At 47.2% G+C, this 17,885-nt stretch overlaps 1 protein-coding gene across 2 annotated transcripts in view; it reads right to left on the reverse strand.

Moving 5' to 3' along the window:
* ADRA1A (adrenoceptor alpha 1A) overlaps nt 1-16,700 on the reverse strand; it is a 105,763-nt gene extending 89,063 nt beyond the window's left edge. For both annotated transcript variants that reach the window (XM_084884831.1, XM_084884830.1), the window contains exons 1-2: nt 15,670-16,700; nt 12,918-14,449 (exon numbers count right to left, since the gene is read on the reverse strand). In XM_084884831.1, the coding sequence (XP_084740957.1) occupies nt 12,918-13,809 (892 nt within the window). In that variant the 5' untranslated portion in view covers nt 13,810-14,449; nt 15,670-16,700. The remainder of the gene's footprint in view (nt 1-12,917; nt 14,450-15,669) is intronic.
* Nucleotides 16,701-17,885: the final 1,185 nt, after the last annotated feature.

The raw sequence follows: 17,885 nt of genomic DNA on the forward strand, positions 1-17,885 counted from the left end.
TGTAAACCAGAAATAAAATATTTAGTATAACATAAAAAGGAATAATGCCACTTAACAGGTAGGATTTTATTCAATAATGTATAGAATAATATTACAAAATCACATTTATCAAATTAATGTCAACAAAAACTTAATATTAATTGATATAAAAAAGCAGCATTTGATAAAACTAAAAATTCATTTTTTATTAAATTGTCCTATAAACTATAGAAAGATACTTCCTTGATATGAGGAAGTGTCTTGAATCATCAGTGTCATATCTAATGTCAAAATACCAAACAGTATTTCCCAATTTCATTATCATAATCAGTTTTCCAGCGGGTGGTAGTATGTGTGATTAAAAGTGTAAACAATCTTCAAAAGAAGGAAAAGGGGCAGGGGCAGGTGGAGGTGGACAATGGAGAGGAGAATGGAGACCCTATAATAGTGTCAACAATAAAAATAAAGTTTAAAAAAAAAGTAGTTTGAAAACCACATGGAGAAATATGTCATATTTCTTAACAGGAGGTTTCAGTGTGATAAAGATGTCACTTTTCAAATTAATCTACACATTCCAAAACATGATTATCGTGTGTGTGTGTGTGTGTGTGTGTGTGTGTGTGGTGCATTGGTGGGGGCAGAGGTATAACTTAACAGCATGAGCTCAGAATTTTCCTGGAAGAATGAATGTGCAGGACGGACAAGACAATTTTGAAAAAGAATATTCATCCAGGAACTTAAGTGAGAAAATATTCAAATGTGCAATGAAATCACAGTAATTAAAATAATGTGGCACCAATACTAGAGAGACAGATAAATGGGAACAAAAAAAAAAAAAAAATTGAGTCCTAAAATAGAGTCAAGATTCTAACATAGTAATCTATTATTTTCAAATAAGACAGGAAATAAAAGATATTCAATAAGTCTTTTAAGAATAATTAACAATTTCAAAATAAATATAGTTAGACATCGCCTACCAATATACAAAAATAAATTACAGGTGGATATAGCAAATGGTGCTATAAGAGAACTAGAAGATATGCCCTAGCCAGTTTGGCTCAGTGGATAGAGTCAAACTCAAGGGTTGACTCAAGGGTCCTGGCTTCGATTCCGGTCAAGGTCATGTACCTTGGTTGCAATCACATCCCCAGTAGGGGGTGTGCAGGAAGCAGCTGAATCGATATTTCTCTCTCATTGATGCTTCTAACTTTCTATCCCTCTCCCTTCCTCTCTGTAAAAAATCAATAAAATATGTTTTGTTTTGTTTTGTTTTGTTTTAAAGAGAGAGAACTAGAAGATAGAGGTTATCTGACTTACATCATGGAAGATTTCTCTAAGAATCCCTGAAAAAGGCCAACCCACGAAAAAGGCATTAAAATATGTGACTACATACCAAAAAAATGTAAATGTCCACATATTGGTAAAAGCCACAAAAACAGCACAAGGACTATAGCGGCATTTAAGAAGATGAAGGTGAGAGTGAACATGCTTTTTCCCATTCTCCACTCTGGGAGATGACACAGAAGGTTTACTGTATCTCTTAACGTGGCAGCCATTGTGGCCGGGCAGAGAGCAAGCCTGGGCTGGCACGTCTGCATGGTGTGGGGGAGGGGGGGACACAGTGTGAAAGGAGCCCAGGGGCTCTCCAGACCGTGAGACAGAGAGGGAATGTTGCTGAGGATTTGACTCAGGAGCTTGGGAAAGGTGATCGTGGGATAGAGTGGCTCCCTGACCAATGGCAACAGAACAGGGGGCACCCCAGCCAGGAAACACATGGAGACACAGACAAACCCAGAGGGTCTGTTCTCACAGTGAGGACTGAGGGAGCCGGGTCATCAGACTGACCACAGTCCCCATGGAGCATCCTCAGACTCATTATGGAACAAGAGCATGATGGCTGGGACCAGCGCCAGAGAGACCGAACCTAAGTCCCCAGTGCCGGGCACTAAAAACCACAGTGAAGGGTCAGCCAAGGGTCCTAATTTCCTGCCCCCTCCCAACTACCACGAGGCAATGTGAACCCCTGGGCCTGGTCAACAACCTAGCAGGCAAATCTGCAAGCTGAGTAGCCCAGAGAGGCTGAATAATCGGATCTGACTGAGCTTCTCGGATTTAGCTAGAGAGAGTGTGTGTGTGTGTGTGTGTGTGTGTGTGTGTGTGTGTGTGTGCGCGCGCGCGCATGTGTGTTTTTCTGTGGAATTTCATGAAAAAGATTACATTGGTTTTTGGAAAATAAACAAGCTACGTTTTTCTTACATCTGAATGTAGTATGAGAAAACTGGCAATACAGTATATATATGATAGATTATGATTAATATCTTCACTATAAAATGGGTTAAACCTCAGGAGGTAGGTAGGGGAGAGTGGGGGTAAGGGGAATAGATTGACCAAAGGATTTGTATGCATGCATATAATCCTAACCAAAGGATACAGTCACCAAGGGGATGAGGGCATGGGGAGGAGGGCGGTAAAGAGGGATAAGGACACATGTGTAACACCTTAATCAATAAAGAAAAATATGGGAGGGGGGAAAATGGACTTGCAAATAGAAAAGGAATTTTTAAAAACATACCACTTTATAAAACGTGGCCAAGAAGCCCAGACAAGCAATTTCACATCCCCAAAGTCAACATATAAATGACTAATAAAATATGGAAGGGGGTTTATGCAAGTGCCAAACAGCAGGGCTGAAAGACAGAGAACCCGCTAGACCAGGAAAAGGCCTTAGAAAAATGTCCTCATCTGAACTGAAACTTGAAGTAACAAAGCATAGCAATACCTTAGCCACTAAGCATTGTCTTCAAAGTCATGACCTGCCTGCCTGCAGCCTGGCTTGAGAGAGTTGGCTATTGCTGCAGCCGCTGTTAAGACTCATTGTAGATGTCTACGGAGCCTGCAGCACGTTCTTTTGGATACGATAGTAAATCTTCATTGACAGATTTGTCTTGTGGAAAGAGCCACAGTTGATTTAAAGCCTCGTCTGGTTGTACGACTTATCAGCGAAAGCCCAGAAGTCCGCGGCAGCTCACGGAAATACATATTTTCAACCGCACGTGAGGGTTGTCTTGGCAGGATGTCTCTTCCCTGTCCAGGTAAAGGTCTCCCAATTGGTCTAGCCACAGTCTTCTTTTCACTAAGTGTCTGATTTTTTGAAATATAGGCTTGGTCATGTCATCCCTGTTCCTGGTCATCTTCAGATAAAAATAAAAACTCACAGAATGGCTCTCAAGGCTCATTTGGCCTGGACCCTCTCTCTCTCCAGCTTCCCTGGACACCAGTTATCTCTTACCTTCTGGAAAATCTCAGGACTATCAGCCAGCCAGGTCAGAGTCTTTGCCAACTCTGTTCCCGCCTTCCTCCTATAAGCCACCGAACACCGCTTCATTCTACAGATCTCAGCTCATAGGCCAAGCCTTCCTTCCATACAAGCCTTTTCTGCCTCCCTGCCCAGGATCAGGCTTATCCACAGTATACACTGAGTGGCCAGATTACTATGATCTCTGAACGCATAATAATCTGGCCACTGGTGCATGAATTCATGCATGGGTGGGGTTTGGCCAGCCTGGCCAGGGGAAGGGACATGGGCTGTTTGGCCAGCCTGGCCAAACTCTTGGTCGAGGGGATAATTTGCATATTAGCCTTTTATTACATGGGATATACACTGAGTGGCCAGATTATTATGCATTCATATTTCCTTAAACCTACTGATGTGTTGGCCTGGTAACTTGCTTTCACTGCAGAATGAGGAGCAGTAACGCCAGGTCTAGCTCTTCGGAAGTCTGGCAGCATCTGCCCTGACTCTCCTTGAGAGAACTGCCACGTTGTAAGAAAGCTGGTCTAGACCGCTGGAGCAAGACAGGCCGCTAGTTCTGACAGCCAGCCCCAACACCTGGATAGATCGGGCCTTGACTCGTCCCCTCCTCACAGAATCACCAACCGTAAAATGGGATTGCTTTAAGCTTCTACATTTGGGGATGATTTGTGGTACAGCAAGAGTAACTGAAAAACTGGTCTCTGATCTTAAAATTATAATGGTTCTTAGATTCTCTCCACATCATTATTTCCAAAAGATCAACCTTTTCCATAAGAATCGGTGGCCTGGTCCCTTTGTACCTGCTGTAAAGCAACACAATCTCTGCCTATCTTGGACATCCACTTGAGTCAGCATCCTTATATCGATATATCATTTACATGTCATTATATGTACTTGTTTCTCACTTATCACCATCTGAAACTTTCCTATAAATTTGTGCAGCTTTTCAGCTCCATTCGGGCAGGGATTTGTTGGTCTTTATCTTCGGTGATTCTCTAGTTGCCTGGCATATAGTAGATGCTCAATAAAATTTTGCTAAATAAATGAATCATTCGCTGCCTCCACTTGATAAGCCACTTGCCAGCTCTCCTTCCTCCAAATGTCCCTTTTTTTTAAACCTCACTGGGGATATATATGTTTATTGATTTTAGAGACAGAGAGGAAGGGAGAGAAAGAGAAGAAGGGAGGGTAAGAGAGAAGGAGGGAGGAAGGAGGGAGGAAGAGAGGGAGGGGAAAACACTGATCAGCTGCCTCCTGTATGCACCCCAACTGGAGACCAAAGAACCCACAGCCTTTTTATGTGCCCTGACCAGGAACTGAACCCAAACCTTTTTGTGTGTGCGCACACGCACGGATCGACTGGCCAACCAACTGAGCCACCCTGTCAGGGCCCCAAACCACCCAGTCAGGCCCCAACCAACCACTTTAAACATAATCTCCGTGTTCACACTGTGCTGTCTTCCCTCCTTTTTAACATAGTTCTCCAACATTCTAGGTCCACATGGACCACAGCTCAGCCCAACACCGCCTCCTTTGATTTCTGACATAATTGCAATGGCCAGGTACAATAATAGTGCCTATTTGTATCTAATGTGTGTCGAGTTCAGACACATAACTATGCATTCAATAATTGTGGCCCCTTCATCCCTTTCTCCCTGATGCTCTCTCTTTCTCAGACCGCCAGGTGCACCCACTGCTCACGGTGATATCCTTCTATTGACATATGTCAGTAATGGCCTGTGAACCATATGTGTAGGAAGTGGTTATAGGGTTAAGCCTCAGACTGACCTGCTGGCAAAGTCACAAACAAGTCCCAGCTTGGAGGTACAGTTCTCTAAGGATAATTAATCTTGATCTTGTAACTGCTCCCTAGATCTCTCCTGGGTGGCTAGTGGGTTGTGGGAGGGGCAGCAAGTGCTGCCAAAACAAGTGGAACTTACAAGAACATTGTAAATTACCTTGTTAGCCCCTGACTATAAATAAAGCATCAGCTTTGCAGTCTGGATCCTTTCTGTGGCCTCAGCCAGGCACAGAAGATCCACGTAGACCCAGCTTTTTCTCTCTGTCTGTCTTTTCTCCATCCTTCACCGCCCTCCCTCAGGCTCACCAAACCCTTGGCGGTGCTGGCGCAGCACACTTATGAATTCTGATAAGATTACCAGCTACCTGTGTAGCATCACCTATTTCATGAAAAAGAAGGCTGCAGTTTAAATCCCAAGCTAACACTTTCTCCACCTGGTATACTTCCCCTGGGACCAGTGGTCTCCAGACAGAGGATGAAATAGGCAGAGATGATACACACACTCCTGGGGCCTGATCTTCCCTATGAGGCACGTTGTTCACCCTTTCTTCCTTCATATTCTCTGTATTCGCTTCCGTGGCCAAATTTGTTTTTTAAAAAACATTCATTCTAAGGTATCGGTGATGGGTAGAAACTTCAAACATGATTCCCCTCCCATGAAGGGGTTCTGAATTTCAACCAAACACTTAGCATGCAAAAAGAAAACAAGACTAGTAACACTTAGACTTGAGAGCAGGCAAGTCAGATTCCTTGCTGTAATCACACTGTTCAGTCCAGCAACCAGCCCAGCCCTGGGGAGGGGAGGGAGGTGGTAGAGGGAAGAGACGAGGGGGGCGGGGTGGAGGACAGCTGTGGTGGGAGTATGGGGTCAGTGAGGATACAGAGCTTTTCAATATAGAGACCTTCGGTGATGAAATGGAGAGTCCTCACTCACCCTTTATGGTCCTCTGCACGTGGGTGCTTCACTTTTCAGCTTTATATATCACATTCAACTGTGCCCTGGTTTTAATTTCTATCTCACTGTTCTCTGACAGCCTAGCATAGACCGATAAACTCTTCTTCCCAAGAGAATACTTGTTTTTAAGAGCTTATGTCCCTTGTGTGTGATAATATACAGTAATGACATAGTTATTCTTCTGTACACATTTTGCATGAAAAATGTACTAAAAAACAAAACAAAACAATAACATCTCATTGGTGGCCCAACAGAAGTAATTAGCCTTCAAATTCCTGCTTAATCAACAGCAATATTTCTAGAAGCTTCCACAGCAACCTTCAGTCATGGTTAACTGTTATATTTCTCAGCCCTGGTAATAGTGCTTTGAGGATCACTTTCACAGTCTTGTGATATTTGTTCCTAATTTGTCTCCTTAAATAGATTGTGAGGCCCTTGATGGCCAGGAATGTGCTTTATTTATCTTTTTATTCTGTTTAACTCCGTGCCTGCTATTTACTATTCAGTCAATAAATCCTGGAAGATACAGTATTTTACTTATTTGGTGTCAAAAAGAAACTGTGCTCCACAGACTTGGTGGGTTTAGGACTCTTTCACCCTACTGAGCGACTTAGTTGAATACTGTTAACTATATATTTTCAATTTCCTCCTGTCACACCACATTATTAGGATTCAAAGGAAGCCCAGTGATTCCGGGGACTCCTCTCTTACTATAATTCCCTTCCATCATAGCATCTTCACTTTAACATTACTAACTCCCCAAGACTTCAGATACAAGAGGGAGACTCTGCTTAGACCAGATTCCCCCTTCCCCTAGGGCACCTCAGGACCCAGCCCATCGTGCTGAGCATGGTCACCACTAGAAGCCCCAAGCTCCCAGTCACCTATCATCACCTGAGCCTTTTCCACCATCTGACTCTGTATGACCCCTAATCCGATCCAGTTTATGTCCCTTCACTACCACCTCCTCTTCGCTGTGATCCCTAGATCTAGTCATCAGCAACAGTCCCTATTAATAGCCACTTAGCTGTTTAGCAACATACAACTTTCTTGACTGGGCTTTAAATCAGGACTCTACTAAATTTCTATAATCTACTCACTTTCTCACTTCAAAGGTTAATATTTCACATCTTCTTTTGCTCCTCAAACAACCATCATTTTCTATTTCTTCCTCCCTGTGGTTTCTGGGTACATCACTTCTAAACCCATTTGGGCATTGAATCCCATCTCCTCCCTTGCATGTACCATCGGCATCTTTCTATTCCATCCTTCCCATCAGAGTATAGACATATTTCATTTCCGACCTTTGAAAATTCTCTCTAGAGCCTTTCAGCTACACTCTATTTCCCAGTTCCACTGTCTAGCAAAATCTTTCCAAAGAGTTGTGTATTTCACTGTCACCACTTCTTCACTTTCCATTCTCCCTAGAAAGCACACAATCAGGCTTGTTTCCATCACTCCACTGAGACTATTGCCCTCAAAGGACCTCTTCATATCTACTTAAACTTGCACTTGGCCAAGCCCAGTGTTGATTCCCAGTCCTCCTCTGACTTGGTTTGGCAGCTGCATGGGACACAGCTTATTACTCTTGTCTTCTTGAAACATTTCCATTCAGTGTTGGGGAACATCACAGTCTCTCCTCCCTGGCCACTCTTCAGTTTCTTTTGCTGGTAGGTTCTCCTCCTTTTTCTAACCCTCAGACCTCAGAATGTCCCAAGGCTCAGCTCAGACCTCATCTGCCTTTTCTCTTCATACTTTCTCTCTTGTAGATCCTTCCATTTCTGTGACTTTAAATATATTGATATGTCTTAGGTTTATATAGCAGCACAGCTTCTCCTATTAACTACAATTCATATATCTAATGCCTACTGGGCAACTCTACTTCTATGTCTAATGGACCATCCTCAACATGGTCTTAACAAGATAAGCATTCATTCTCCATACTCCTACCAGCCCCGCACAACCCTGTCATTCTCCAGTTTTCTCAATCTCAGTAAAATGCACTATATACCCAGTTATGAAGGCCCTAGACCTGGAAGCTATCTTTAAGACCTCTATTTTCCTCGTGTACATATGTGCAAACTTGTCAGCTCTACTTTGAAATGAGCACTGAACGTGATCACTTCTCACCACCTCCACTTGTTTCACCTGAGTGAAGGCATCAAGACCTCCCTCCCCTTGACTTCTCCAACAGCCTCCTAACTGATCTCCTGGCTCCCACTCTCACTCCAAACAGTTCTCTCTCCACCCAGTGATCTTTTCAATACGAGACCAGCCACTCACCTGCTAAAAGTCCCTCCAATAGAACGGCTTCCCATCATAATTGGAATGATATGCAAATTCTACTTTGTTTCTCACAAATTTACAGTACTCTGACCTCATCTATCTCTTCAGCCTCTGTTTGAACTTGTCTTCCCCGACATTCTCTGTAGTTCAGCCTCACTGGCCTCTTTGTTCTGCCTTGAACAGGTCAGGTTCTTTCCAGTTTCTGCACTGGCTGTTAGCTCTGCCCGGAAAGCTCTTCCTCCAGACTTTGCCAGTCTTGCTCCTCACTTCAATCAGGTGTGTGCTCAAGCATCACCGCTTCAGAGAGGACTTCCCTGATCTCCCAGACAACCCCCACGTTGTCCTGCTACTCCCTAGCCTCTTATTCTGTTCACATTTTAAATAGTACATATTAATCCTGAATTCTTTTTTTAATATTGAATGAAGTTTGTTATCTTTATTTTTTAATGAATACGTATTTTAAAATATTAACTTAAAATTATGTTGTATCTACTTGAATAAGAGGAATTGTAGCATCAATTAAATAACAGTAGCTACACAAAAATGAAATCATCAAAATAACCTTAAAGAGAAAACAATATATCAATAGATGTTCGGAGTGGTTGTGGATGTCCAGGACCCAGCTGCTGTGGAGACTGAGGCAAACCTGCAGGTGACCCTGGATTCTTGAGGTCTTACTGCAATACCCTCCTCCTTAGTGGGTGGCCTAATGACCCATGGGATCCCCTGACTCTTCTGGGTCTCTATGGGCTGTGTGTGGAGCAACAGGGCCACTTGGGAAAGGCTGAACCTTGGACTTGACCTTGGCCAGCATTTGCCTGTTGCGATCATTTTCTTTCCTCACCTCCATGAGCTTTCTCCCAACCCACATGGCTGTGTTCCAGTTTTCTTCAGCCCTTTTGCATAGAAGACCATCTTTCTTCCCTTGGTAAAAAGTGCTTCTCTCCAGTTCTTTGCCCAGGTCTTCAGCCATCTTCCTGTAGGTTGCAAATCTGATATGCGGAGTCCATGTATCTACAGACACGTTGAGAAGTTTCTTGTCCATTGCTAAGCAGCCCATTTCCTCCTCATTTTTTTCTAAAGTTGTGTTAAGTGATCTTCATATGACTTGGGCAGAATTTGAAGCTTCAGCTTCTGCTGCTGAATGTCACTTTCTAGGTTTGAATTTTCATGCTGCAAAGAAGCTTTCTCAAATTGGAGATTGGTTATCTGTCCCATCTGTCCCGGAGCTCTTCATTCACTTGCTTTTCTTCCCACAATTGCCTGGCTACTTTGTGTTGTTCCTCTTCGGGACTTTGAAGGGACACATTGAAGACGGCATTACCAGGGACACCCTGCAGATCAACTTGCGACCAAAGAACAGGGTGATCATGGTTTTCCACTTCCCTTTTTTGTTGGACCTGCCATTTCATGTGACTTAGGCGACCTCTAAGGAAATCAGGCAAAGAGACGGCCTGTGGCAGTTTTTCAGCCTTTGATATTAATTGGCTGATTTTATCCTTCAGAACCTGCTCTGTTTCTGTGTTCGGCTGCCTCAGCCTGTCTTTCTCCTGCTCCTTTTACTGGACTCACTAACTCCACCTCATATTGGTGGAGCAGTTGTGGACTTTCTGAAAAAATGGATGTTTTCATTAAATAAGTATTTTCTTCCGAAGTTGCTCTCCATGGATTTCTGATGCTTTTGAGATGGCTTTTCAGGTCAGCTGGGAAAGTTTAGGAGACCGGCTCTTCCATGCATTTGCAGAGTGGACCTTGTCTTGAAGTGACAACCTGCTCAGGTCTGTGTTCAGTGCTAAGGAGCACAAGGCCTGGCCTCCACGCAGGCAGCCTGAGGGAGTCCTGGGCACATGTCATGGGTTCAATATTCTCACGACGTCTCCCACAGACTTCATTGGGGCAGAACACCTTTAGCCTAGTGCCCTCACATTCCTGAAGTGTGCCATCTCCTTAAGACCAAAGACACCTGCACACAGCTCAGACCGGGATCTCCCCGGGAAAGAAACGGAGACCCGGGACATGTCTCCAGCTCTCAGAAGTCTCCAGCAGAGCATCGCACAGGAGCTCCAGGACCTGCTGGGAGGTGGATGCGTGGCAGACAGCAGGTCTCCAGGGCTGGTAGCGCTCACAGCTCTGCCTCCAAGTGCCAGTGTCTTGTGGGCCACAATTGGCCACTCAGAACCCTCCAAGGGTTCCGTCACTAAGGTAAACAGATACCCAGCAACCCGGGAAGACCAGTTGGGCTGGGGGAGGGGAAGATTTCTAAGGGTTCTAGAAAACAGTTTCCCCTAACTGCTCTGAAACAGAAAGTGACCTCATGTCTGCAGGCACTGGGGCAGGTGGGGAGCCGATTGCAGTCTGGAGCACAGAGCCTTTGACTCCCCCATAAAGTGCCCCTTACGACTAATACCTTGCATTAATGTGGTACATCTGAGTGGCAATTGATGAACCAATATTATCATATCATTATCAACAAAAGCCCATAGTCTACATTAGAGTTCGTCCTTTGTGCCTCATAGTTCTGAGAGCTCTGACAAATGAATAATGTCATGTATCCACATTACATTGTCATACAGACCAGTGCCCCTAGAATCCCCTGTGCCCCACCGACTCATCCCTCCCCCTTTCCACTTGAACCCCTGGAAACCGCTGATGGCTTTCCTTGTTCTGAAGTCTGATCTGTCTGATATTAATATCTCTACTCTTGCTTGCTTTCTGTTTTATAATTTTTCAATTACAGATAATTTCCAATAGTATTTTATATTAATTTCAGGTGTATATTCCTGAATTCTTAGCCTATATTTATATGTTCATGTCTAACTCCCCCCCAAAAGATGCAAGCATCTTACTGGCAAGGACTTTTCCTCCTTGTTCATTCTAAGCATCTAGAACTAGTGCTCAATAAATACTTTGCTGAGTGAACGGATGCAAGAGTAAGTGCGCAAACTTCTGGAGGAAGTAAGAGATGAGATGTAGAAAGGTAGGCAATAATGGAGGGATGAGGACCCTTATGTAATACCTTAATCAATAAAGAAATTTAAAAAAAGAAAAGAAAGGTAGGCAAGCTGGCAGAGGCTCAGGTAATGAGTGTTATTTAAATAAATTCAAAGCTGGGAAGTACTTCCAGGAGCAGAGTAAGCAATAATGATGGACAGACACAAAGGAAGACGAGGCAGAGGACTCAGAAGGGCCTCTGTTGGGAGGAAATTTCTGCCATGATGAAATAGTCTCTATTTCTGCTGTCCTAAAACAATAGCTACTGGCCACAGGTGACTACCGAGCACTTAAAATGTGGTCAGTGGGACTGAGGAACTGAATATTAATTTTCTTTCATTTTAATTTGCATTAAGTAGTCACATGTGACTGGTGGCCATGGTATTAGAGAGTGAAGCTCCAGAACCTGAAGAATCCTTTCCCCCCAGGGTAACTTCAGGGTAACTACGCATAGTTCACACTGTGAATTGTTGAGAGGATTGATGCAATAAAAAGCCTTGTTAAGTGTCTAAGACAGACGTGGACCTCAAAAAATTTATAGGTGCTATTATTACAGCATTGCAAATTAAAGTACTTTCAAGTTCACACCATTTAAATTTGGCTCTAACGCGCTGGAAACAGGCTTTTAATAATTGTTATTGTCATTTTTTTGTTTGCTAGAGTTAGTGGATAACCAATGTGTAGGTCTGTCTATATTTGAGCTCACAAACTAAAAATAGCAAACAACCATTTTGGGATCTCAGGAAGGCCTTTTCAGTGATAAGTGACTATTCCAAGTGGACCCACTTGCTGATACTTCTAACGAGCTAATTAGCTTTAACAACAGCCAATTTAGCATTTGCAAAAACTGGATTTGTCACAATACTGTTATTATTTTCAAACACTGTCTCCTGTAACTTCCCGAATGCTTTGGATAAGAGTGATGGTAGCTTAAATACTTACTATTAAAATAAAGGGACAAGTATTTTATCACCGGAAACATTATGAGGAACTCTTTAAAGCTTAAATTGATTTAGATATAAAACTATTTTTTTTCCTTGTCAGAGACTCACCATACACTCTTCCATACTGAATCCAGAATACAAAATTAACACAAGATATGTAGTATAAGCAGACCATTATAATGAACCCTTAGGAATAGTCTAACCTAATAATAAAATTACACACTTGTTCGAGATAAGCATGGGCATATGTTTAGGTGAAGAGAATGTGCAGACCTTCGCAGCAGACGTGGACACGGCATTTCACAGATACTGCCTACTGGCTGGGGGGTACTCAGGTTGAATGAGGGCCTCAAGGTGCAGAGAAGAGTTGACATTCTTATTAAAGAGGCCAGTTAATCACTCGGAAACCACTTCCCCTTCCTTGAAAAAGTGCCCTGGGACATAATATGAATGAGACTGGAGTAGAAAGGGAATGGAAATGCACTTTTCCAGGAAGGAGGAAGCCTTCCCAAACTGCACCCCTGGCTTTGCTGTTTGAAATGCGGATCCCTCTGGCCCAGCCCCGCTGTGAGGCTGAGGGAGGTAGCAGAGCAAGAAGAGGGCGCAGACCCTACCTCACTAAGATGAGATGTGGCGAATTAGACTTACCTATGGGCATCACCAAGAAAAAGGGCAGCCAGCAGAGGACGAAGCAGCCCACCACGATGCCCAACGTCTTGGCGGCCTTCTTCTCCCGGGAAAACTTGAGGAGCCTCACGGAGAAGTGCGCTTTGTTCCTGGCGCTGGGCATGCCCCTGCCTCCTCCCACCGCGGCATTTTTCCGGTGGATGCGGAGCGTCACCTGCTCCGAGTCCGACTTGTCGGTCTTGAGGCCGGCCTTGAGGCCGCGGCTCTCCCTGCGGGCCACCACGTAGACGCGGCAGTACATGACCAGGATGATGGCGAGCGGCACGTAGAAGGAGCCCAGCGCCGAGAAGAGCACGTAGCCCGGCTCCTCGGTGATCTGGCAGATGGTCTCGTCCTCCGGGGCCGGCTGCCGCCAGCCGAACAGGGGCCCCACGGAGATGACCAGGGAGAGCGCCCAGACGCACAGCAGCGCCAGGAGCCCCCTCTTCTGGGTGACGATGGTCGGGTAGCGCAGCGGGTAGCTCACACCGATGTAGCGGTCGATGGAGATGATGCAGAGCCCCAGGATGGACGCCGTGCAGCACAGCACGTCCACCGCCGCCCAGATGCTGCAGAAGACCCTGCCAAAGGCCCAGTAGCCCAGCACCTCGAAGATGGCCGAGAAGGGCAGCACGGTGGACGTGAGCAGGAGGTCGGCCACGGCTAGGTTGACGATGTAGTAGTGCGTGACCGAGTGCAGGTGCCGGTGGCAGGCCACGGAGAGGATCACCAGGATGTTCCCCAGCACCCCGAAGAGGATGAGGCTCCCGAGGATCACCCCGAGCAGAATGGCCTTGGAAACGTTCACCTGGGCCGCCGGCGGCGGGTGGGTGCCGTTGGAGCTGTCGGAGGCATTCCCAGAGAGAAACACCATGGTCCTGGCCGGCCGGCCGGGCGGGCGAGGTCCGGCTCTCGACGGCCACCCCCGGGCGGGGGCGGGGGCAGAGGAGGCGGGATCGAGGGCGCCGGGAGTCAGAAGGTCTGGGCTTCGGGGAGCCTTACCCGCCGGGCTTGGCCGGAGGTGCCCGGGAGACCAGCGGCGATGGGAAGCGGCCCCAGCCCGCCCTGCAGACGCTCGGAAGGCCGCGCCGAGGGGCAGGGCATCAGAGGCGGCATGGCCGGGGCGCGCGGGGCTGTCCGCGGACGCCCTCCGCCCGCTGCTTCGGACCCAGGCCCCCCAGCTCCCTACCCACAGGAAGGAGGCTGGGCGCCAAGCTCCGGGGGGAGACAAGTTGCAAAACGCGGTCCCGGGATTAGGCGAGTCCTCGGTTCTGCTCGGTCTGGTGCGTCCTGGCGAGACGATTCCGCATCCTGCACACCGTGTGGGATTCTAAAATCCGGCGCCAGTCTCCCCCGCCGCCCACCGGCAAGGAGCGGTCTGCCGTCGACTCTGAAAGGCGGGGACCGGTGACATCTGGACACGCAGTTCCCCGCGGTGCAGACCCGGCTCCCGGGCGGGCGGGGACGCGGAGGCGCACGGTCAGCCGAGCCCCGGGTCGCCGGCCGGCGTCCTCCTGGAAGAGCGCAGAGAGACAGGCGGAGTGAGCCCGGCGCGCGGGGATCGAGGGGATCGGGGTCCCGGCGGATCGAGGTCGTGCCGGGCTCCACGAGGAGGACCCGACTGGGAGCTGGGAGCGCGGCGGACTCTGCGGCACCGGAGGACCCGCGGGAGGGGCTCCGCGCGCAGGGCCCCCGCCGCCGGGAGCCCGCCCCGCCGCGCTCCTCCGCGCCACCGCGGGGCTCACATCCGAAGCGAATGCACCCCAAACTGCAGCTCCGGCGGCATTAAAACCCCCGGAGCCCGCGAGGCGCTACTGCAGCTGGCGAGTGCGTCTCCCCAAACGGAGCATCCACCCGGCTGCCCCTGAACAGGTTGCTCCGCAGCCACCTGGGGGGGCGGGGAGGGGGACGCTGCGTCCCGGGGCCCGCAGTGCCGCGCGCGCACTCGCGCCGGAGGAATTCGCACTCGGACGTGCGGAGCAGCCGCCCGGGTCTGTCCACCAGCCGAGCCGGCCTGGGAGTCCGGTCACGAGCAAAGCTGGATGTGTCCCCAGGGCTGAACGCGACCTAGGTCAGTCCAGGATCCCTTTCCAATCCGCAGGGTCAGCGGCCCCGGGGGACCAGAGCCGAGCCTCGAGCCACACCCAGGGGGGCTGCTGGGGTGCAGCGGGGAGGGGTGGGGGGATAGGGGTGAAGAGGCTTTGCAAGAGGCGTGAAAACCAAGCCCGCACACCAGCGGACAGAGGACGTCCTGGACATTCTGGGGGCGGGGCGGGGTCAGGGTAGGAACCCCAGGTTCCCACAGCCACCAGCCCACCGCGGGCATCAGGCAGGGGTGCGGGGAGGGGGGACCCATCTCGGCTTCTAAGGATTCTGGGATCTGGCGCTGAGGCGGGACCCCAGGCAAAGGCCACTGTGAAATCCCAAGTTGAAGAGCTCACAGGTGGCAATAAAAACAAGCAGCAGCAGAAACCCTTCCCCCCATGCACACCTCGGGGTCCTCAATGCGGGGTTTCCAACACACTTAGGAACCAGGAGGTGACTTCCCGGTGTCCATGCGGAAAGCGGGGCGGGTGGGGATACAGGTGTCAGAGCCGGTGGGAGATGCCGGGGGCGCGCGGGAAAGCGGGAGATCCGCTCCCGCTGAGGCCAGGCCGAGGGCCATTGCCTTCACCCTCCCGGCCCGCCGGACGCCAGCGCCCCGCTCCCCCCACCTCCCTCCCTCCTCGCTCACCTGGAGCCCCCGCCGAGCCGCCTTGGCCCAGCCGCGAGCGGACGGGGTTTCTGTCCGGGAGCAGCCCTGCCGCCTCCTCTTGGGGAGGAGGGACCCGCTCTTCCAGGAACCAGTTCCCGGTCTTTCTGTCCCCGCTGTCTCACCCCTCCACCGCTGATGTCTTTCAGCGCCCGACTCGCTGTCCTTTACCTGGGGACTTTATTAAAATAAAGAGTGAAAATAGCAAAGAAAAAAAAAATACAGCCGATCGATAGCTGCACATTCACCCTTTTACTATTAAGCTCCCAGAAGCCAGCCAAAGAGCTGGCCAGGAACTTTGCGGATCTCGCTGACGTAACAAGGCAGTAGCCCCAGCGAGGAGCGATCTCCTGCTGTTCCCGGTTCCCGGTCCTCTGCAGCCCAGGCACATGCGCACAGCCGTGTTTTTTAAAATCTTGCCTCGCGTGGCGTGGGTTCTTGCTTTTTGGGCGATGAGGACACAATGTAATATACAGATGATGCATGATAACATTGTACACTGGGAACGTATATGATTTGATTGACACTTGGGTTGAGGTCTGTTAAAATCAGGAAGAAGCATGTAGTTATGCCAAACAGGCAAGCAAATTATATTCTCTGAAGATGTTTTAAGATGCAAGTAAAATCAGATAAAATTAAATAAACCTGTAATAAAATTCTAATCCCAGGAAGATAAAGTTGGCATATCTATAGATTTTAAAAAACAGTATAGTCTGGCGTTGTGGCTCAGCGATTGAGCATGGAGCCATGAACCCTGAACCAGGTTGGATTCCCAGTCAGGGCACATGCCTGGGCTCTGGGCTCTAACCTCAGTAGGCGGTATGTTTCTATCTCTCTCCCCCTCGCCCTTCCTCTCTGAAATCAATAAAAACATATTTAAAAATAAAAAATGAAAGCAGTATAGTTTCACTGTAGTTTCTTACATAGGTTAGTGTTTTTGAAGTGCCACATACGTAATAATTTCCAGTTTTCATAAAATAAATCCTTTAAAGGAGAGTTACTTCCCTTTAATTCTCTTGGATTTATTAATAGTTGGAGCATAAAAAGCTGGCATCACCAGACTTGTTTACCTTTTTTCTGGTAAATTCCATGTTCTGCTTACCTTACAACTGAATAAAGCTATATAAGTTTTGTAACGATGGAAAAATGCTAACGTTTTCTGCATTCTGATTCCCACCCCCTATGTCATCTTTCATTTTCATCAGATAAGACACTGTTTTCAAAAGATTTACTATGTTCCCTTAAACCTATAACAAATAGACAACTTTGTTATGCACTTGCATTCTTTCCCTTGAACGGAAGTTTATTAATATGATTACCTTTTCCAAAGGAGATATTTGGAAGGCTCCCTCTTTTTTAGCCATTTACCTCAAAATGTCATAGGAGGATCAGGGGGCTCTGCTTCACTGAAGACCTAATATTTAGATTGAATATTATTTTATTTCTTTAATGCTATTTTAAAACATATACACAAATAGCTAGGTCGTCCATAAACTGGACTTTGTATTGTGCAGGAAGTACACTGGGTGAGGAGCCAGTAAACCCAGGTTCACTCTCATTACCACATCACGTGCTGTCTCTCTGGGATTCAGTCCCCTCTGTTGGAGAAGGCTGGGCTACAATGCTGTGTGACGCTTACATTTTTTTTTCATCAAATGTGCATATAATGTCTGTTGTTCAGAAACCTCATCCATCAGAGGGATATATTATGGTTTCGTTTCATATTCATTAGCCTTCTACCATGAATTTGTGTGCCCTATTAATATCTGTTCCATGGCACACAAGGGAAATAGTGTTATTGACAAGAAAAGCGACTGAAAATTGCTCAGCTCTGCAAGGTCAGTATGTACAAAAGTCTCTGGAACTCCCAGTCCCCATCGCAATGAACAAGCATGCTCACAAATCCTCTCCTGCTGTGGCAACTAACTAGCTAGTGCCAAGACTGGGAGGAGTGGCTCCTTAATTCTAGCCTAAATGCTAGCAAGCAAGTCTTTTAAGTTAGTTCTCAGCCTATAAACATCAATCTTTGAGAAATTAAGTCAAAATTAACCATTTTCCCCTCAATAATCATAGACCCATAAACAGGAAACTATCCATTTATTGGGGATTAGTTGAGTAAAAAAATAAAAATAAATAGTAAACAAAAACCACATTTAAAATAAAGTAAGCAGGCCAGGAGGGGGAGCTCTCATGTCCTA

The sequence above is a fragment of the Pipistrellus hanaki genome (genome assembly GCF_964339955.1).
Source record: "Pipistrellus hanaki genome assembly, chromosome: 5".
Classification (NCBI taxonomy): Eukaryota; Metazoa; Chordata; class Mammalia; order Chiroptera; family Vespertilionidae; genus Pipistrellus; species Pipistrellus hanaki.